The sequence below is a fragment of the Berghia stephanieae genome, chromosome 5, assembly GCF_034508935.2.
Source record: "Berghia stephanieae isolate SIO BIC M18660-M18661 chromosome 5, UCSD_Bste_1.3, whole genome shotgun sequence".
In the NCBI taxonomy this organism is placed as follows: Eukaryota; Metazoa; Mollusca; class Gastropoda; order Nudibranchia; family Aeolidiidae; genus Berghia; species Berghia stephanieae.
Genome location: NC_088364.1, coordinates 64,801,787 through 64,825,584, shown reverse-complemented (window position 1 = coordinate 64,825,584; position 23,798 = coordinate 64,801,787). Strand labels below are relative to the sequence as shown.

At 34.5% G+C, this 23,798-nt stretch overlaps 1 protein-coding gene across 44 annotated transcripts in view; it reads right to left on the bottom strand.

Moving 5' to 3' along the window:
* Positions 1–23,798, bottom strand: part of LOC144973405 (uncharacterized) — a 265,478-nt gene that overhangs the window by 55,296 nt on the left and 186,384 nt on the right. For 19 of the 44 annotated variants that reach the window (XM_078915815.1, XM_078915818.1, XM_078915829.1 and 16 more), the window contains 3 exons: positions 22,881–22,977; positions 19,764–19,878; positions 9,290–9,339 (listed from right to left, as the gene is read on the bottom strand). In XM_078915815.1, coding sequence (XP_078771941.1) covers positions 9,290–9,339; positions 19,764–19,878; positions 22,881–22,977 — 262 coding nt within the window. Of the gene's footprint in view, positions 1–9,289; positions 9,340–16,467; positions 16,531–19,763; positions 19,879–21,839; positions 21,873–22,880; positions 22,978–23,798 lie in introns of all 44 variants that reach the window. The other 25 variants (XM_078915810.1, XM_078915828.1, XM_078915811.1 and 22 more) reach the window with 3 other exon arrangements.

Genomic DNA, 23,798 nt, shown 5'->3' with positions numbered 1-23,798 from the left:
TATGTTTTAATTCATGAATATTTTATTGAAGTTTGAAAAGTCCTAGATGAACTGAGAAAAAAGGTCTCAATTCGTGGTTAGTTATTTGTTAGATGGACTGATAAAAAACAAAATACAAAAAACCGGCGCGTATGTGTGTGCGTGCGCGCGCAGTAGGGATCAATTCAAGTACTCGGGTGGGGGGTGGGGGGGGGGGGCGGACTGAGAGGAGCCCCCTTCATGTGGGCCTAAGAATAGGTCACGTTCCTATGGCAAATCCTTCAAACACACCAGTGTGATAACAGCATACAAAATGTAAACAAACACCATGTTTACCTCACCTGTTTTTCTTTTGACAGCAAAATAATATATATCTATATATAGATCAAAAATCGTTACAAGACCCGATTCTTTGATATAATATAATAATACAATTTGCAACACAATATAATTCAAACCCCTATCATATGATTATTATTGTTATTATTATTCCAGCTCGCTCGTTGCTTTCATCACCACCCGTATAATAATATTCACTGCACAATGCTCCAATGACACCATTTAGCCACGCGTGGTTGGGTCATTTTGGTAGGAATAGTTCCTATTATTGTCATAATAAGTAAGGATATTCGTGCCCTCCACCAACAAAACGCCTTTTTAAAAAAAAATGACCAAAATATATTTCGTTTACTTCAAATATCCAAGAATTAACCAGCTAAGTGCCGCACTCTGGAAAATCACGTATGAAAAAATTTGGCCAGAAACCCCGTCCTTCAAATATCGATTAATCGATTTAATTAAATGACCCGCGTCTTTGCAAAACCTCTCAAACCTGGGATTCCGCGAAGTCCCAGGTTTGAGAGTTTTTGCTACGATGTGGATCACTTAAATGAATCGATATTTGAAGGACGAGTTTTATGGCCATTTTCTTAAAATCTGTGTTTCTTTCCAGAGTGAAGCACTTATAACTGGGTAAGATAACAATCGCATTAACTTGTCAGAAAAAAATATAATAATAATAATAATAATAATAATAATAATAATAATAATAATATATAATAATAATAAACCCCAAGACTTCAAAGAAGCCTATAATATTACTCCAATGAAATATCAGGTTGTTATTATTATCATTAGTATTATTATTACCTTTTATATAATTCTTCTTCTTCTTCTTCTTCTTCTTATTATTATTATTATATATATATATTAAAAATTATTACTGTTAATACTATTGTTTTGGACAAATTGAACGCAATCTTAATCTATCGATGTTAGAAACAGTTTTAACGGCCAAAATAAAGAAAAGGCATTAAGTGAGTGAATAAGTTATACTATAACAGTTTTATTATGATATGTTATATTTGTTACACAACTATACGCGTGGCTGGTTTCAAAAAGGCCCCCTTTATTCTTTTTTAAAAAATTATTATTAATATTAATAACGATTTGAACAAAAGATATGATATAAGAAAGAAAGAAAAAAAATCCAAAGTAAACAAATAAGGAGGAGTTATGGAACATTTACAGAAGTGTTGTATTTCAATGAACTGAATGGTGTCGTACTATGACAAAGCAGTATTAAAAATTTTGGCCAGAAAACTCGTCCTTCAAATATTCGCGGAAGTCCCAGGTTTGAGAGTTTTTGCCAAGACGAGGGTCATTTTAATAGATCGATATTTGAAGGACGAGTTTTCTGGCCAAAATTTTAATACGCTTTTTTATAGAGTACGACAGAATGGTGTTGTGGTTTTGGCAAGAGTATAGCCAGCAATTCATAACATTCTTTTTAAACATAACGGATGTTGCATTTCAACGATCCTAAGTTATCAAAATAATAAAGAATAGAGCGGTCCTTTTGGTATTATAATATAGACCGCTATAGAAATAGAGATAGAGAGACAGAGATAGAAAGATAGATGGTTAGAGAGACAGAGATAGATAGATAGAGAGGGCGAGACACACACACACACATAGATATATATATACACACAACACAACATAGATTCTTCTCTCTATATATATATTATTATTATATATTATATATATATATATATTTATAGAGAGGAGAGAGAGAGAGAGAGAGAGAGAGAGAGAGGGGGGGGGGAAGAGACTTAATAGCTGATGTGTTATTTAATTTTGCAATCGGTTGGCGATGTGTGGAAGACAACAAAATAGATAAACAAGCCATGATTAGGCTATCCACGTCTGCTTTGAGGGAGAAAAATGACAAGGAGAAATCATCAGTCTGCCTCGACTAGTGATCGAACCTCAGACACCTTGATGTTATCTGGTAGTGACACGCACACATTTTCAGATTATTATCTTACACTAATAGTGCCTGCTCCCAATTTGTTACCTTAACTCTTTGTACTGAACGATTATTTATCCGGAGGATATTATATTCTACTTAATAAAAAAAAAAAAAAATAAATAAAAAACAACCCCTCCCCCTCCCCAACAACCATGTAAATCAAAAGAAAAAGAAAAAAAAACAAAAAAAAAAACATAACAGCAGCAGATATCGTCATATTATAGGAGAGAAAAACACACACACACTGAAATAAAGGTGTGTAATAATTGGATCATATTCAATAACATAACACGTATACGATACCCACACGGATAGCCTACCAAAAAGTGTTACGCCCTTTTCTGTTATTATTATGCAAATGACGGGAATAACGACCTTCCTGATAATATCTTACAAAATAAACTGCACGTGACAACATAGAAGAAGAGAAGAAGAAAAAAATCTTAATTAATCAAAGGAATAATTTGACAACGGTGAAAATGTGTATGAACTCTGTAGAAAGGTTGTGGATGTCAAAAGGGTCAGGAGAATTTATATAAGGTTGATTCATAGAATTAGTCATTTAACACTTTTTGTAACGCGTGTAAAGCCACTAAAAGAACCAATTATAGAAAGGGGTTGTTTAGGTCAATGGCCTTTAAATAACATGTGTGAAAAAAATACAAGGATCTGGTCACAAATTCCGTGATATGACCATTACTATTACTATGATCAACATAATAAATTCATTATGAGTAATCGAATTATAAGAATATAAAAACATTTTATAAAATACATAATTTTGGTTACGGAACTCTCTATCAATGGCAATATTGAAGTGATTCATACTTGAAGTGTTTCATGTTTTAAACGTTTAACTCTTTTACAATAAGAAGAAGAAAAAAAAACAACAACGAAAAACGCCGAATAGTTGTAGATGAATGTCTTACAAAAAATGCTGTATTTGTCTCCGCGGTAAATTTTACAAAGGAATACTGTGGCCAATTTGATAAACACTATGAACAATATCACATAACCCAATTTGTTATGGGCCCTTTGTAATGGAAATACTATACTTTAAAGTCAAAGTAAAGTTTCCTTTACAACAATGATAAATCAAACCCATAATAACTGCTCGATTATCAGACCTGAAAACATGTGCATCTCGACATTCTCATTTATTTCTAAAAAGGAACTGAAGGAATGGAATTTTATTAATACGGAGGGAGGCTAATGTATTACAAACAAAAAAGAAGTGCCAAATTGAATACTGTAGGCCCTCCATGTTGATTAGACGAGGTGTGTGTGTGTGTGAGAGAGAGAGAGAGAGAGAGAGAGAGAGAGAGAGAGAGAGAGAGAGAGAGAGAGAGAGAGTAGAGGTGGTAGTTATTGAGGGTGCAAACAGGACTTAATTAAAAGTGACACTTAGATAACGCCCCCCCCCCCCTCCCGCACCACCAAATTCCATTATACCTAACCTCAATTTTTTTAAAAATCTCCATTTGATTATAAGCAATATAAACAGGTACAAATATGGAGGCGGAGGTGGGTCAGTAAAGGAGAAAGAGAAACATATATATCTGGAATGGGATATTATATGAAATTTATGAAACCGTTTGACAAGGAGCAGACCGATGCCTCGTTGAATTTTACGATAAATAATAATAACAAGTCAAAGAGATTACAACTACACACATGCTATTATTCAGTGCAAACATCTCCCAAAAAATCGATAACCGATTGAAAGCGAGAGTGGCATCGACTGAGTATCAAAACCTTCATTATTATTCGGGACATTGCACCGACCTAGATAGCACTAGCACTGAACGCGTGCAATCTGCCTTGCATTTGAATTTGCATCAATATTATCTTACAGCAAACCATCTGTCACAAACACATTGCATTTTGATGGCAGACGTGAATAAAACTCGCTCTGAAATGTGTTACCATGAAATCCACAGAGAAAACTGTTAAATTGACGGTATTTCACAATCCTTCAAATGAATTTTAGAAAAGCAAAATATTCCATGAAACAAACACGTCCTCAGAGAAGAAACCCACAATGATGAATGAATGAATCTACAACAAAACACGCTGGCAGGCAGGAGTAGAGTGACCCAAGATGTCTCACCAAAACAAACCGACGTAAATTTATCGTGGAGGCGGTGAGGGTTGTAAAAATCCCGACAACGACGCTCGTATTTCACATGGGCGAGCGAATAAATTGAGAGAGCTCATTGGTCGCTTGCGAAGGGAAACCTCTTCGATAAGCGCGCGAAGCACCTGTGTGTCTGTGTTTCGAGTGAAAGACGAAGTGAGCGAGTTCGAAGTTCGAATCAATGGCCCGTGTTGCCGTGTTGTTCTTCGATCTCGATGTGTGCAGCGTTCGATCTTGGATCATTCTTTATTCTCGTTTCGGAATTCGCATCAATTGTACTCAATCAATCGATGTGTCAAAATCGACGAGTAAAGGACTAAAGGAAGAAAGATGTAACGCACTGAATAGAGTAAACAAAGCGAGTGGAGCAGGCACCCATGTTGGTAACAACAAGATATGAAGTGAGTAGAAAAGTGCCAGAAGACAATAGAGAATAAAAATTTTCGCGGCGGTGGTGGGGTTTGAACCTGCGACCTTATTGGTACGACAACTCCGCCTGGCAGGTGAGAGCGTGGCTCTACCGTGTGAGCTATCCACGAACACAAAAAATATTCGTTTCAAACCCAAGTCATTTCTAGATCCCTCTCTCACCCACTTCTGGGACCGCCGATTCGTTCGCCCACCACCATCGCGAAGTATTTTGACTAGCAGTTAAGCCTAATAGCCAATATTCTCAACACAAACATATAACATAGAAACGATTGAGACATTGAGTATGCTCCGGTGTATGGGTGAATTTTTAATTCAGAAAAGTGAGTGGAGCAGGCACCCATGTTGGTAACAACAAGATATGAAGTGAGTAGAAAAGTGCCAGAAGACAATAGAGAATAAAAATTTTTCGCGGCGGTGGTGGGGTTTGAACCTGCGACCTTATTGGTACGACAACTCCGCCTTGCAGAGTGAGAGCGTGGCTCTACCGTGTGAGCTATCCACGAACACAAAAATATTCGTTTCAAACCCAAGTCATTTCTAGATCCTTCACCCACTTCTGGATGACGCGGTTGTTCGCCTCACACAGCGAAGTATTTTGATAGCAGTAAGCTAAAGCAATATTCTAACAAAGAATGAAAGAAAGAGAGAGAGTGAGTATGTCTTGAGGTGGCAAAACTTTTAATTCAAGGAAACTTGAGATAGCCCCCCCCCCCTCTCGGTACAACAACATCAAATTCGTAAAGTGAACACAATGGTAATAAATTTTTTTCCCATTGGTATAGGGTTATAAACGTCAATGGAGGCGGAGTGTCAGTTGGAGAAGAGACAATACTCCTGGAGGGTGTAATGAAATTTTGAACCGTTTGAGAGCAATCCCGGAACATAACATAATAATTAAGTCGAGAGATTCATACAATGATTCGTGCAAACATTCCAAAAAATCATTAACCGATTTCAACGACGGCACTCTGGACCAACCTTCATATTATCGGAATATTTGACCAGTTAAGCCTAGCATAACCGATTTCTCAATCCCATTGCATTTGAATTTGATAATATTTAAGCAAACATCTGTCAAACACATTGCATTTTGATGGGAGTGAATAACTCGCTCTGAATGTGTACAGAACCACAGAAAATGTGTGAAATTGACGGTATTTCACAATTGGTCAAAGAATTTTGAGAAAGAAAATTCCATGAAACAAAACGCCCAGAGAAGAAACAATTTGATCGGACTGAGATGAATTAACAACGCTGGCAGGCAGGATATTCTAGTTGTCTTCCAGATGTTCTACCAAAATCAATCTGACGTTAAATCATGGGTGCTGACCGTGAGGTTTAATAAATCAACACACCCGATTCACAGGATCCAAGCTCAATAATTTATGTATATTGTGTGTTGGAATGGAACCTCTTGATTAACTGCTAGTGCAAAACTTGGATGGTGGTGGTTTCGACGAACGAGGTGAGCGAGTTGGTTGAATGGATGGATGTTGCCGTTTGTTCTTACGATTGTTTGTGTCCGGTTGGATCTTGACGTACATTTATCTCGTTTCACTGCAGCGGATCATTGTACCAATAATGTGTGTCAAGATTCGAAACCCACTAACGGACTACGGAAGAAATGTATTATTGCATGATGAGTTTTACAAGCCAGTTATGAGTTATATTTTACGGAAACACTTAATGCGAATGTAATAGTATTGTAAACATTAATGGCGAAGTGCTTTGAACAAATCACAGCAGTCGAAGTGTTAGAAACATCCCAAAAAACAACAACAAAAACAAAACAAAATTCAAAAATCACCACCACAAAATAAAACTCCCCCCCCCCCCCGGCCCAACAACAACAAAAAAATAAATCCCTAACAAAACAAACAAACAAAAAGAAAAGCAACAGTACCAAAACCCAACCAAACAACCGCATTTATTTCTATGATTAATTTCTAATTTTTTTTTTAAAGAAGCACTTGCATAACTACTAAATTATATATTTAGCTACTGTTTGTAACTTCCTTCTATCTTTTTCTAATGAAAAAACATGCGATATGAAAGCACATTCGACAGTCTATGTTAAATATCTTTTTCTATCACGAATGACGTAAACATGCTTATATCAAAACACAGTATTTATCGGGGTGGTAGAGAGAGGGATAGAGAGAGAGAGGAGAGAAGGGGTAGATATAGAGAGAAGATAGAGTAGAGAAGATAGATTGATAGAGAAGAGTAGAGAGAGAGAGTTAGATGAAGAGAGAGAGAGAGAGAGAGAGAGAGAGAGAGAGAGAGAGAGAGAGAGGAGAACATCAACCCAAGTCATGCATAGCCAATGTATACCCTTCTTCACTCCAGTGTTTATCATCTCAAGCAGCAGGCAAACACGAATGAAAGTGACACGCTCCTACTGTTGATCCAGGAGCCAAACCCTCTTTGTTAATTGTCTGTTGCCGCCAACCCCCCCCCCCCCCCTTTCACCCTCTCTCTCTCTCTCTCTCTCTCTCTCTCTCTCTCTCTCTCTCTCTCTCTCTCTCTCACACATACACACGAACAATCTCTCTTTCAGACACACACACACATTCAAATATATATACACTAGACATGCCCAGTATATCTGGATTTAACGTCCTGTATTAACGTTTTAACTGTTATTGTTATCGGGCTGAAGAAGTTATTGTAAGCCAGAAATGTTCCGTGTTTATTTATTTATTTATTATTTTTTTTTTGGGGGGGGGGGGGGGGGGGGGAGCTGATATATAAATTGTAGATTTTTGTACACACAAAGACCACACACACAGACACACACACATACACAAAGAGAGAGAAAGAGAGAGTGAGTGAGAGAGAGAGAAAGAGAGAGAGAGAGAGAGAGAGAGGGGGGGGGGGGAGAGACGAGCGCACCCCATGCGCACATTGGAAAACAAAACACAAAAGAAAATGTTGGGTTTCCATGGGATATTGACAGCTGCCAAACAGGGACGTGTGTTCCTTGGACAAACGTCGGGGGAATAGAATTAGTGTTACCGACCAGAGCTCATCCAAACACGTTACATATTTCATATTTAACTTGAAAATCCTCATGCATAAAAAATACAAAAATCACAAAAACGTTCCTTGCAAAAAGCTCACAAGAATTTCAAAGGTGAGAACGGACAGAGAGAGAGAGAGAGAGAGAGAGAGAGAGAGAGAGAGAGAGAGAGAGAGAGAGGCGGAGAGAGAGAATGGGGGGGGGGGAGAGAGAGATGGCCCAACAGGGGAAGAAAAGATTAGTGTAAAAAAAAAACAACTGGTTTCTATTTCATTGGAAGTGTAAAGCCACTCTTCCGGGGAACTAGATACATACCTGTCTTGTGTAATTCAACTTATCTGGAGTTTGAGTTATGGTATCTTATTTTCTTGTCTAAATATATATACTAGTCGTGAATAAAAATCATCTACCCTCGTCTTTTACGTCCCGTGATCATACGAATCTGCCTAGACATCCTGCTATCTTTATGTAACCTATTCCCTATTAGTACTCCGAATGACTGACTACATGCACACTCCCAATAATTTAGGGACCAAAAGAATAGAATGTTCGATGTCACGACTTTTCGTCCCAATTGTTGTAGCCAAAAGAGTGACTAAATCGGCGATGCGGTTTCTTATTCCCAAAGCGCCATCAAAGCAGTGGACATTGAACGAGATTCCTTTTGAATACGACATGACGCGATCGATTTTAATATCGTGAGCGAAATAAAAAATGAACAACATCAGAAGGTGATTTCATTGACATTAACAGCGAGTGTTATTTAGATTTATGTACAATCCCAAATTGCGTAACAATAAAACTACGTAAGTTAACAATAAGGACGACTGTATCTAAGGACAAGCGGACTCGATTTCCATCCATCGGTGCTAATATTGTTTACACCCTAATATGTCTTAGTGGTGTTTAGACATCAGTTGGACACAGAATCCTCGTTACGACCCCTAGAGCACATTGACACCGTCTCCTTCAAGAGGCCTGGTGTTGGTGGGGTTGGTATAATATAGTGGTGGTGATGATGGTAACGACGACGATGGTGATGTCAACTGTGATGATGATGATGATGATGATGATGATGATGATGATGATGATGATGATGATGATAAAGATGCTGATTAATGATGATGGCGATATGATCATAATGACAACAATGACAATGATGATGATGATGATGATGATGATGATGATGATGATGATGATGATGATGATGATGATGATGATGATGATGATGATTAATGATGGTGGTGATATGATCATAATGATAATAATGACTATGATTATAATTATGATAAATAATAACGACGGTGATGAAGATATGATGATGATGATAATAATAATGGTCACATCAACGACAACGATAATGAAAACGATGATAAAAACAGTGATGATAATAAGGATAACTTACTACTGGCTGAAGTCTCCAGGTCTGTCAATTCTAGGGTTGTGTGCATTTTCCTGGAACGGCAAGAATTGGAATTAGTTTCATTAGGGACATTGTTGTCACAACAAGGTCACGCCAGGTCACAGCGGAATACAGTGGACTCTCGATAAATCCAACACCGCCTGGACCAGAAAGATTGATTGACTTTAAGCAAGATTGAGTCTTATCCATTATTAATGGACCGCACTTAGATTAAGAATAGAAAATTAGGAAACAACAAGAATATGTTGACTGTAAGCAGATGTTGACTTTAAGAGAGTTGACTTTCTGCGTATTCCACTGTACATCGTCCATCCATCCAATCCACACTGTCGTACTCTGGAAAAACCCATATTTTAACATTTGGCCAGAAAATTCGTCCTTCAAATATCGATCGATTTAAATGATCCTCATCTTGGCCAAAAATAATAATAATAAGAAAAAAAAAAACTGTTCGCGAAGTCCCAGATTTGAGAGTTTTTGCCAAGATGAAGGTCATTTAAATCGATCGATATTTGAAAAACGAGTTTTCTGGCCAAATTTAAAAATATGGGTTTTTTCAGAGTACGACAGCATACATTATAATACGCTTTGAGACGAGGGACTTGTTTGTGTCATAATGTTACTCGCTCGCTTCCGATCTTATAGATTCTCTCCTTGTTTGGGATCTACGTTGCCTCTACGTTGTAGAGTACCGTCAACTAGGGAAACTTTGCCGTTTAAATTTTGGACCAATAAGAGATTATTTAGTTATGAGGCAATTATTTCCTTTGATAAAAAATGCATGTCCTTTATCGGATACAATAACTGCAACAAGGCTGAGATTAGCCACAATGCTCCAAATTCACAGAGGCAAAGTTTCCCCAATTGACGGCAAGTGTTTTTGGTTGATTTTCTTTCTTTAGCTATTAACAAAAAAAATGTGTTTTTCTCTTTCAGTATGATAATAAGATTCATTAAATGTACGTAAATGGTGTATATTTACAATATAATTGATTTTTACTTTGTTTTCATTTGTTAATTGGAAAATTTAAATTAATTTTTATGTCTATTGGAATTATTTAAAATTAACCTTTGAACCCAACTTGAACACATGCATTATAATGGCAATAGGAGGGTAACGTAACCTTTTACATATAGGCTATGCAAATACTTCATTTTTATTTCAACATTCGCTATAGCTAATATTGTTTGCCAATCCATTACGTTTTCAACATTTTATGAAAGAAATCAAAAAGTAATAAATGTGTATATCATAATGGGAGAAAAAATCTCATTTAATATTCGTGAAGAGGAGAGAGAGAGAGAGAGAGAGAGAGAGAGAGAGAGAGAGAGAGAGAGAGAGAGAGAGAGAGAGAGAGAGAGAGAGAGAGAGAATCCAAAATTAAAGGTGTTAAAAATAGCTTGCTGTTACCGTTTGCCAACCCATAAAGTTTTCGAAGTTTAATGAAAAGTTATATGTGTACAGTGTGCACACAGTATTATTAGCAGACGATGAAAATATGAAATATTAAAAGAGAGAAGTTAATTTTTGTTTTTAATTATTAAGAAACACACAGTTGTAAAATCTAGCTGTCGCCAGCCTTTTGCATAAGATCCAATTAAAATGATTTATCAGGGACAAAATATGAAAAGACGGAAAGAATCAGTAGGAGAAGAGAGGGAGAGAGAGAGAGAGAGAGAGAGAGAGAGAGAGAGAGAGAGAGAGAGAGAGAGAGAGAGAGAGAGAGAGAGGAGAGAGATAGAGAGGGAGACAGAGAGAGATGAGAAAAGAGAGAGAAGAGAAAGAGAAGAAGAGAAAGAGAAGAAGAAGAGAAAAGAAGAGAAGAAGAAGAAGAAGAAGAAGAAGAAGAAGAAGAAGAAGAAGAAGAAGAAGAAGAAGAGAGAGAAGAAGAAGAAGAAGAAGAAGAAGAAGAAGAAGAGAGAAGAGAAGAAGAAGAAGAGAAAAGAAGAAAGAAGAAGGAAGAAGAAGAAGAAGAAGAAGAAGAAGAAGAGAAGAAGAAGAAGAAGAAGAAGAAGAAGAAGAAGAAGAAGAAGAAGAAGAAGAAGAAGAAGAAGAAGAAGAAGAAGAAGAAGAAGAAGAAGAAGAAGAAGACATAGTTTGAAGGACACGAATATGGCTTAGATAAACAGTATAGAAGGACTCAGGAATGAAGAGAAGATAGATTATAATATTTAGAGAGACATCTTGTGGTGTGTAGGCTGATAACACGAGTGGTGTCATATCTAATTAGAGAGCTGTCTACTGATTAGGAAATACTGCATTTCGCGTGTCTTTACCATGGATATCATTGCGTGGCGTCGGTGGCAAAACCGGTGCTGGTAACAAAGTAAAGCAATGCTGGGAATGGTCAGTCACCGAATGGTTCTGATTGTAATTGTACAAATTTCGGCGCCGACGATTTTCCTCGGGTGACACTTTTTTTTACACACATTGCCTCACTCGACTTGTGAATGAGTACCTGGCTATAACCTAAGACGAATATTGTAAGGGTGCTTGCATTAAAAGGGCGTTGGTGGGAAATGGAAATCTAGGTCAACACAGCCTAATGTAGGAATACGTTTAGACAGTGTGAAGCGCGTTGAGCATGGTAAAGCAATGGAAATGCTTATTATGCATGAAAATATTAACGAAAGTTGTGAGTTTGAATCCGCAATGCAAAGCAGCGTTTATCGTTAATTAAAAATAAATAATTCTTTCATCAAGACATGAATAATAATATTATGCAAAGCTTTCGAAAAAAAAATACGATATCTTCATTGGACGATTATTATGCCCAAGATAAGAACAGCTCTGATGTCATAATTGAAAAGACAAATTTTTCAAATTTTGGCCAGAAAAGTCGTCCTTCAAATATCGATCGATTAAATAATTCTTGTTGCCAAAAAAAAAAAAAAAACATCTAAAACCTGGACTTCTCATAAAGTCCCAGGTTTAAGAGTTTTTGGCAACATGAGAGTTATTTTAATCGATCGACATATAATTTGAAGCAAAAACACTTTTTTTCTGGCCAAAATTTTGTTATTAAAAAATACCGCAGAGCAGTTGTCTAACGCTAACCCACTCGAATTACAAAACAGGTCAACTTGATACCACAAACCACTTATTAACTCAGTGATATGTTTCGTTGGTGAAACTTTTCATGTCTTGAACAATAATTTTCTCTTAATCTTTTCTTATCTGCCGACATTGGAAAGATAATAAAGGCAAAAAAAAAAAAAATAAATAAATAAAAATAAAAATATCAAAAACAACACACTAAACCGGATTGTCACGATGACACATCAAAGCTCTAATATATCGATGTCACAGTAAAATGAAAAGCTGATATTGATAAAGATTTCTTTCGATAGCTGATAGCGATATATAATCGATACCTTAAAATAAAAATTCTAGCCTAAGAAATTTAAAAACACGTAGCACATGACTAATAATGATAATGATAATAACAATGATAAAGAAACATTTTAAAGAAGAATAAATTACAATATAAAAAAGTAGGTACTGCTATCCTCATGCAGAATACAATGTAATGCATAATAACATTTATATCGCAATAACATTCATATCGTAATAACATTTATATCGTAATAACATTTATTCAAGTAACATATCCAAAACAACAAATTATCCAAAACAAAGTGAATGAATCCACCAAAAAATAATTCTTTACCATGGATAAAAATTTACTATTGTTACGACGAAAACAAATTTAAAAACAAGGACACACATTAGATTATAAAACCACTAAAAAAAAAAAGAATTATTAAAAGAAATGTATATAAATAAATAAATTTTTAAAATAGATAAATAAACCGCACGAATAATTATAAACACACAAGGAGGATAAATTCACATGATTTTGAAACTGGAACAAGCAATGCAAAGTGCATGAAAATTAACGCAGTTATATTTTTGCTTTCATCGACAAGTGTTAATTCAAATATTTAAAAAAAAAAAAAATTGTTAAGTAAGTAAATTAGATAGATAAAAAAAAAAATTCTTTTATGTTTCTACCCATCGCGCACTTATTTGCAGGTCTGATAACCCAAAACTTTATGGGCTCATTGTTGTAATGAAAACCACAACAACAAAGAATGACGCAAAACATTGTTCATTACAATTTTTGTGTTTACTTGAAAAAGGCCAAGGGCCGAAACGTCGTTTGTTTTGTGTTGATCATTCATGAGTCAGATTTACTCCCTTCCTTTATCTTTATCTCCATTTCATACAAAATGTTAAATAGTATAATGTCAGACTGCAATAAGTAGCCTTGCTTAGAAGTTTAACATTGCATCGGAATATACGACAACACACAAAATGTGTATCCATGAAGTTTATGTGGTTAATACAGTTCAGTGAGCATTTACTCTAACGCGGATGCAAAAAAAAAAAAAAAATAACATTACACGACCCAGGACGTCATCTCGATATCTATATGTATATATATATGTACACATTGCATCCATCTTCTTGGCTCATTTAGGCACCTCTAGCTTTTGGGTTCACCTCAACATAACACCGTGGCCACATATTAAATTATCATTACATTACAAATTCTATGAGGTGAGGGCAAGTCAATGGCAAATCAAAGATTGTTGCACGTTATTTTTAAAAAAAGCAAAAGAAAAGAATAAAAGTGACTAATTACTATAACACACTCCGAACAGTAAATGGTTTTCACTAACACGAAAAAAAATAATCAAAAAATACAGAAAGCAAACTATAACAAAAGTAAATAAAATAGATCTAGAAAAATTTTAAAACAGAAAATGAAACAATTTGTTATTAAAGCATCTACGTGTACTTATTTACGAGTTTCAAAACCCCATAGATTATTTTATTATTGCTTGTTAGTCTTTGCTTAGCAAGAAACACAATGTTGTTGTTTTGTTTTTGTTTTTGTTTCATTGTGTGTGTGTGTGTGTGTTGGGTGGAGGGGGGGTTGTTAGTTTTGTATTGTTGATCTTTATTTGGGGGGTTATTTTTTGTTATTTTTTGGGGATTAAAAAAAAATTAAATATCAAAGTGACAAGTTAGGGAGCAGGCACTGGTGTGAAATAAAGATTTGGAAAAAGAAGTGTTTTGAAACAGGGCCACCTTTTCTTGCTTTGTCTGGCACTGTTTCATGAACAGTTTTTCAACAGTTAAAAAAACTGTTTTCGTTAGAAAGTTGATTGTTTCTTTGTTTTTGTTTTTGGTTTGTTTGTTTTTGGTTTGTTTGTTTTTTTTTGGGTTTTTTTTTTTGGGGGGGGGGGTTGTTCTTTTTTCTTATGGGGGGGGGGGGGGTACATTCAGCACTAAATCACAATTGACCTGTATTTTTACACGCCAAATGTGTAAAAAGTACACGTAGACTACAGCAATATTACGACAATCATAGTCAACGCTTCTTATGAGGTCACCTGACCCATTGGCTGCTGCTATCATTTCTCATGGTACCAGTATGAGTTGTACAAGGTAAGAGTCAAGAATGAATATATCAGCTTCGAAAAACAAAAGAACAAAATACCAGACACAAAACGTTTCGGGATCAAAACCCTTTCTTCAGTCAATAACAAAAAAAATTACAGTACAACATAAATACATTATTTATGTATGTATGTGTTTTCATCGCGTTTGTTGTTTGCTGAAGAAAAGTTTTGAGCTTGGTTTTTTGTTCTTTTCTTTTCTTTTTTAAGCTGTTTTTTTTTTTTCTTTCATTTTTGTTTATTACTTTTTACAGTCCACAGCTTCTAGCAGCTAAGTAGAATCGCTTTGAACACGACATGGAAACGTTTTGGATAGCTTAGCTTGCAAGGGGAAACAGGAAGCTGAAAAAATGAAATCTTCTCTTGGAGAGGCAGAGATCAATAGAAGCGTTAACGAGTGCCGGTGAAATGTTAAAACAGCATGCCAAGAATTAAGAGAGAAAAATAAAATCAAACAAACATAAGCAAACATTAAATAAAAACTTAGAATCAAAAGCAAACAGCGGCGAATTGCATGGATTTTTAAATGGCATTCTGATTTTAAAAAATCGTTTATCGCACAATGAACCTAAAATAACATTCTTCTTTATCAAAATTAGTTGGTTGATAAAAATAGAAATATAAATGTAAGCATGGAGAGCAATCCACTCTTCATATCTATAAAATAGGTATTGCTGTCTGTTTATTTATTTTTAAAAATTGGTTTATACTTTTAACTCTCTCCATACCAGCCATGTTCAGGATTTTCCCCAAAACTTCACAAACAATAACATAAAAATATATATGTTATCACTCAAACACAATCACAGTAAAGTTCTTGCAATACATAATTTCTTTAACAAAACATGCTCTACAACACGCTGTACATTTTCTTTAAATTGTATGATGTGCAAACGAAATTTGAATACGAAAAATGTTGGAATGTGACGATTTTCCTATAGTTGGTAAGTAGAGAGTTAAGGGCAAGATTTAACCACAGTCAAACCTGGCACATAAAACTGAAATTGTGATTCCCCTACGGTGTGTTATGCAAGCCTTTCTTGACTTGTCTCTGAGAATTTATTAAAATTATCTCCCCCTAAATGTCTCTGAAAGATAAGACGTTCATTTGTCCACATGGCCAGACCATCTGAGCTTGTTTGCTTTATATTTTTATGAACAGTTCCATATTTACGTATGCATCAATAACAATAAGGTTTTTTGTTCTTGTTTTTGTTTTAGTTTTTTAATTATTTATTTTTTATTTATTTTTTTTTAAACTGACAAACCTGCTTATTTTATGTCGTCATACATTGACAAAATGCCTTTTCGCTAGTATGAAGTAAATGTTTTCTGACCGAAATGTAAAAATGCGGGGTTTGTTAAATTTTAAATCATTTATTTATTCATTTTTGTAAGGCATTAGCTGTAGGTAATTCGAATGTATACTAAAACAAAATAAAAAATCTAGCGATAAAAATTCATGCACTACGCCATTGACGTGACTAAGCACACTAGACTACACTAAAAAGCAAAATTGAAAAAGTTTTAAAAAATTAAAAAAGACTAGGTAACTTAGTACTGTGAAGAACAAAAGAGCAAAATTTAAAAAAACAAACCAAACAAACGATATTGATTAATAACGATTATTATTGATCGAATTGTGGAGACGACGAGGTCTTTTTTATTATTTTTTTTCTTCTGAGAGTTACCTTTTCCTTCTTCTTCGCCTCGTCAGTCAAGGAATGCATAGACTTCGACCTAGGCCGGAATTTCTAGAGACAAGAGTTTGTGTTAGAGAGTAAAGAGAGATTAAACATTTAAAGGGGGAGGGACAAGCGGGTGGTGGTGGTGGTAGCATCAACGATCACGTGATCCTGGTACAGAAAATGCACAAGATGCAAGTAATGAAAATAAATAAAAACAAACAAAAAATGAAAGAAAATGAATAGAGAATGTAATTGTACGCAAATTCAATTTTAAGTGAGATGGAAAATAAATAAATACATTTAAAAAATGAGGTGATTATCGTGATTTTTATTTTAAAAATGCAAATCAGAGAACGTGATAACAATAGCATTATAAACAAGAACAATTAAAATTTCATAAATTTTATGTGTAAAGTATATATATATAGTTTATAATTATAAGATGAGAGAGAGAGAGAGAGAGAGAGAGAGAGAGAGAGAGAGAGAGAGAGAGAGAGAGAGAGAGAGAGAGAGAGAGAGAGAGAGAGAGAGAGAGACTAATTAGATGTATGATTGATCATAGATAACAGTACAAGTACAAGCAGTTCAAATTGAATCAAAATAGGCAGAATAAAAATTTATTGAGAAACAAGAATAATAAGAATAATTTTTTTTAAAAGATGTAGATTGATGTGATGCTATGTTTAGATGAGAGGTGAAGTCAATTGGGTGACAAAAATAATGATAATGCTACGTGAAATTGCAATGGATAAGAAGGTGAAATCAAATAATATAAATCAAAAAAAATATAATAATAATAATAATAATAATAATAATAATAATAATAATAATAATAATAATAATAATAATAATAATAATAATAATAATAATAATAACAATAATGGTGATAAAGATGATGATGATGATGATGGTAATGAATGATGATGAATGAATGAGATGAATAGATGATGATGATAATAGATAGATGAATGATTGATGAATGATGAGATGATAATAATAATAATAATAATAATAATAATATAATAACTTGGTGATCATTCCATGCTTTAGTCAGTTTCATGCAGTTGGTAAAGAAGGTAGTAGGTACATAGTACTGGTGATGATTAGTTTGCACTAACTCAACATGCAATTAATTGATATCAACTAATCATAAAATGAAGTCATTCCTTTTGTAAGAAACAATTAATGAAAAATTAAAACAAACAAACAATACATAAATAAATAAATAATTAAACCCCAAAACAAAAATGTACAGCCAATCGTGATAATTCAAGATGGCTGCCCATACGCCATCTATTATTAGGTACAAAAGGGACACAACTGATATCATTGAAATCTACTGAACTCAAACAGTATTGAATACACCATAAAACAACGGAATATGACCCCAACCTAATATTGTATAACCACTACCAAACTCCAAAGAAAAAACTCAAAGGAATATATCAGGGATTCCAAATTCCAACAAATAATACGGAATAGATTAAAAATAAAATAAAAACAAAACAATACTACAACAAAAACACCCCCCCCCCCCCCCCCCCCCCCCCCTACCCCCAACACAAAACAAATAACTACAACGAAATGACGTTATACCTAAACAAACTAAATATTAAAACTAAAATAGAACTTACAACGAAATGAACGTTAGATACCTAAACAAACTAAATATTAAAACTAAAAGAAAACAAATTAAAATCCACAAAAACATGAATTTTAAAAATGATATAATTGAGTGAATGAACAGAAGAATAAATCAACGAAGGGACGAAAGAATATGAGAAAAACTCAGGAAAAAAACCCCAACCAATATCAGTTCGAACAACCAAAAAGATAACAAAAACATATCAACACCTCCAAGTGATACACAATTTAAAAAAAAAAGGAAGACACGGAGAATGATATAAAAACTGGTCGCCATTACATGAAAGGCGCACAATACAAAAAGCCAAAGTCCTCTTTAAAGCCCGCCAGGGACAGACTTCGATTCCAGTTGATAGCCCCATTCCTAACTACGAAAGAAAACAACACTCATACCAGGTTGTACAGTCACGAGTTAATGCCCATCTCAACTTGTTTTTTTTTTTTTTTTTTTTTTTTTTCCTAGCACCATCCGAATATGGAATAGTCTGACCGAAAATATATTTTTTTTAAATATTGCCAAATGGAATTTGACCGATAAATAAACAAAATCAAAATAATCCTCAGATTCTGCATTAAAATTTTTTAATTTGTTTACATTGTGTCTTTCAACATTGCATAAATTTCATAAATTTTCTTCATTTGCCGGTTGTAATTAACCATAAGGAAGAGACAAAATCAAAACCTACGAGAAGCCAAAACCAGAATCCCATATTCTGAATTTGAAAACAAAATGTATCCCTTTTCCATTTCAACTACGTCGCACAATATGTCTTTATCTGTATAAGTTCAGCTCTCACGTGGCAGTTATTTAAGCAATGCGCTCCTTATTCGTTATTCGATTACTGTAATGTATATATATATTTTTGGGTACCAATGGAATTATAACCAATTAATACATATTCATAGGAGCCAACGGAATAATAACCGATTTAAACAAGAAAATAACTACATAGTGTACCATAAACGACAATGATTAGAGAAATCGCGCCTGTCTCCACTAAATCATTAATGGTTAGAAGAAAATTCTAACAAAAATGCAATCACATAAACCAGCCCCAGCCATCAATTTACATGCAAAATAAACTTAACCATTCATTCATGCAACAAACTGGACATTTTGCCAAAACAGAAAGTAGAAGAGATTGCTGAAAATACCAAAAACTTGTGACTATAAATATAGTGAGTGTAAAAATCCAAAGAACGGATTGCTGAAAATGAAAATGAGTCGTTATGGGATTGAATATGTCACCTTGTGTCTCAACCTAGTGCTGTATCGGGGTGAACCAGAAACTGTAAATTGTATTAAATTATAAATTATAAAAAATTTAGATACCATAATGTGTTTTAATTGAAAGAAATTAAATGAAATGCTTTTATGTTTTTTAGTGCAAGGACAAACATTTTGTAAATTCTGATCATGTTGACTATAGCCTCTATTTTTAGAGTCTGGTGAACCCTTACATTGTACCTGATTGAGACAGCAAGTCACATATATACACTACATGACTCAAAATGACTGTTGATAGAATATAAAAATGGTCATAATGATGTGTAAATCTACACATGTGTAATACAGACGTGTAAATGTGTACATGTGTAGAAGGTGTGTAAAAAAATAAATTATCCAAACAAACAAAAAAAATCTGAAAACTCACCGCTTTACTTTCACGGAAAGCCAGGGACGAAAATCCAGGTTCATAGTCCATGATGCTTCTGGGTTGACACCTGTACACCTCAATCTTGGAACGAACGCTGGGAGGGGCCCAGGTACTGTTGATGTTTGGTGGGGTAGATTGTTGTGGTGGTGGTTGTAACAAGATGAAGTGAGGAGCCATTGGTGAGGACATGGGGGGGGGGGGAGATAAGAATAAAAACACAAATTAAATTTAGGACAGAAATGCTGTTACCAAGATTAGTTTTTTAAAAATTTAAAGATCGATGTATATATATATATAAATATATATATATATATATATATATATATATATATATATATATATATATATATATATATATATATATATATTATATATATATATATATATAACACCGTGTCTTTATTCTGATATTCATATGAACTTTATCGACCAAGTTTGTTTTTTTAAATGAAAAATAACAAGGCATTCCAAAAAAGAACACGAATGACGAATTTAAGAAATTTAATCTTAAATGTCGAACTAAAAGCAACGCAATGTTTCATTAAAGCTATGAGATTTAAGATTGATAAACATAACACCTACATGCCTACATAATGTCATTGCGGAAATTCACTAACTTGGTACTTTGGTACGGATTTTGTAACCGAAATAATACACAATGCATTTTTTCAAAAAATTGACAACTCTTTTTTCCGCAAAATCTAAATAAAAATATTGTTTTCTTTTTACAAACGGTGATATCGACGTGTACTTAATTGCAGGTCTCATAACCGAACACAATTACTGGGTTGATAGCCATGGGCAATATCCATTTTGTACAAAGAGCCTCTAAAAATTTGGGTTATCAGACCTGCCAATAAGTAGACTTCAGGTCATTGCTTCGTTTATATTAAAAAAACGGTTAGGCCTGTTAGTTCAATTCAGATAAATAATCTTATGAATAACTATCTAATAAGGAAACAGTAAAGTCGAATCCCGGAACTAAAGGGGTAAATCATAGAAATCTAGGGTGGTATGGACGGACTATTTTTTAGAAAACAAAACAAAAACAAACAAAAACAAAATCAAAAAAAAACAATAAAAGTTACTTTTTCTCAACATATATTATACGACCCGGTGTATACAAATATTGAAAATGTCTCGTTATAAGTTCTTAACGATTTTTAAAATATTCCTTACATTTTATAATCATGCATCTTGAGAATTGATCATCTTTAATCTGTGCAAGTACTCTATTCATTCATTTATATAAAACATGGGTAAGGAAAAGCCAAAACAAGTGGCTTATAGGTTTTTTAAAAATCTCAGAGAGAGAGGAGAGAGAGAGAGAGAGAGAGAGAGAGAAGGAGAGAGGAGAGAGAGAGAGAGAGAGAGAGAGGAAGATCCTGTTGTCAAAATAGCATGCTTCTATCACAAAGAAAGAAAGAAAGTAGTAGAAATGTCAAATATTGGAACTTCGATGAAACAGGAAACATTCATAGAATATAAGTACACAAAGCATAATATTTCTAATGGTTTAATGAAATAGAAGAGAGAGAGAGAGAGAGAGAGAGAGAGAGAGAGAGAGAGAGAGAGAGAGAGAGAGAGAGAGAGAGAGAGAGAGGAAAAGGTAGAAACTAAAGCTAATTTTAAAATTGAAAACCACGAAGGAAAAACAAACTTTCCAGCCCAAGGGAGACAACCCAAAAAATTAACATGCACATTTCTATTTTTTTTAAGTGAAAAAATTAAAGCCAAAAAATAGAAAACATCACAATGAGAGCAAAAAAAAAAAAAAAGGCTTTAAAACATTTAAAAAGGCCCTCTTCTTTTGTATATCAAAGCAATGTAGGAGGGAGAGACGAAAAGAAAAACGAAAGGAGAGAGAGAGAGAGAAAGAAGAGAGAGAAGAGAGAGAGAGAGAGAGAGAGAGAGAGGAGAGAGAGGAGAGAGAGAGAGAGAGAGAGAGAGAGAGAGAGAGAGAGAGAGAGAGAGAGAGAATTTCCCATGCAAGACAACAAAACACATTGAAACAGCCATTGAAACTAAGCGAGAAACCCTCTAAGCGTCACAAAAACACCAATGAATGAATACCTCTTCCTGGTTAGGTTAACTTCTGACAGCGAACTACAGGCAGATTAGCACCAGATAGGAAATAATACGATTTAAATCATAAATATAATGTCACACAACTTTGTATGATCTGTTATGAACAATAAATGAATATAACAGCTTCAAAAAAAAGTAAAAAAGGATTAAAATACCAAACACGGAACGTTTCGGGCTCAAAACCATTATTCAGCCGACAACAAAAAACAAAAACAATCAAAACATGAATACCGTCGATCTGTTTTGTTACTTTTTAGTTATGTATTTATAGTTTTCGTTGTTTTTTTGTTGTTTGCTGAGAAGGGTTTTGAGCCCGAAACGTTCCGTGTTTGATATTTTGTTCTTATTTTTTTTACAACTAAAGACGTTAAAGGTTACACATAGTATTGTGTTGGTCCGATATATTTACGGATTACAATGTTGTGAGTTCTTAGCCAAGTGCACAAGCAGAGAGTATAGTTATAGTGAAAACCCTATATTATTCCTGTATTGTATTTTATTTGTGTACAAATTACTTTTACTTAACTAATTAACTGCCGTACTCTGGAAAAACACGTATTTAAAAATTTGGCCAGAAAACTCGTCCTTCAAACATCGATCGATTTAAATGACCTCATCTTGGCAAAAAACTCTCAAAACTGGGGCTTCGCGGTCTTGATTAAAATCTCAGGTTTGAGAGTTTTTGACAAGATGAGGGTCATTTAAATTGATTGATATTTGAAGGCCGAGTTATCTGTCCAAATTATTAAATCCGTGATTTTCCAGAGCACGGCAGTAAACTGGTTCATGGAGAAATAACGCCATACAGCTCTTTGTGATTGCTTGTAAACCACTAAAGTTGAAAAAAAGTTTCGCACCAAATTCGCTCAATCAGATTATAACAGTTTAAGCTCGTACACAGTTTTGTCTGTTGGTATGATTGAGTTGGCGCGCAAAACTAATAAGTATTTTACTTAAACGCATAACACAAATAAGATGCACGTCTTCCTATTTATTTATTTCTACATATTTATTAGCAGAACTGACCTTTTTCTAGACTCTGAACCGGAAGTACTTTTGCTTCTTGATTTGAAGAGGTCTTTGTACTTTCCCTCTGGCTCAGACCTATAGCCAGACTCGTCAACTATGAGAATGGAAGAAGAAAAAAATCATATTTGGTTAAAAAAAAATAAAAAATCCAAAGGCACAGCAGATGTGAAGGCGAATAAAAATAGAAATTTTAAAAAATCTGAGAAAGTGTGAAATTAACACCCCCCCCCCCCTACCTTTCGCCCAATTAAAAAAAAACCTTGATCATTTATATAGCGCAATATCCACTAAACGTGCTCAAAGTGCTTTACAAAGTGTCCCTAACCAACAGCATCACGTAACATGAAGGGCACGACATGACGCTTGTTTAGGCGATATTACAATATTTTTTAGACAGAGACAACGCCGTTAACGACAGATACTCATTTTACACCTGAGTACGGTAAGAGAAGAATATGAGTAAAAAGTTTTTTTCCCAAGGATTCAACTATGTACCGCTCAGAGTGGTACTCCAACCCTGGACTTTCTGATCCGAAGGCTAGTGTCATACCACTAGACCTCATAGCCAGACAGTAACAACACCCGACAAAGCAAAGTCAAAGGATTAGACATGATAAAATAACAAGACTGCCCACAGTAAATAATTCATATAAAAATGAAATCAAACAAGAGAAAGCCATGATATTATCTCCATAATATATTCATCAATCTGTATACAGTAATACTAAATCTAGGGCGGCGTAAGGAACTCGCTGGATTCTTGAACACCGAATTCCAGCAAGCTCTGACATACGGCACCCTGGAGCTAGGCTGGGTGCCCTAATTTTATCTGTATATAATAAGTCTCTTCCTCCCATTTTTACATCGTATTTCGGCACTCTCGGATTATAGCACGCCTTTTAGCGTTCTATTATC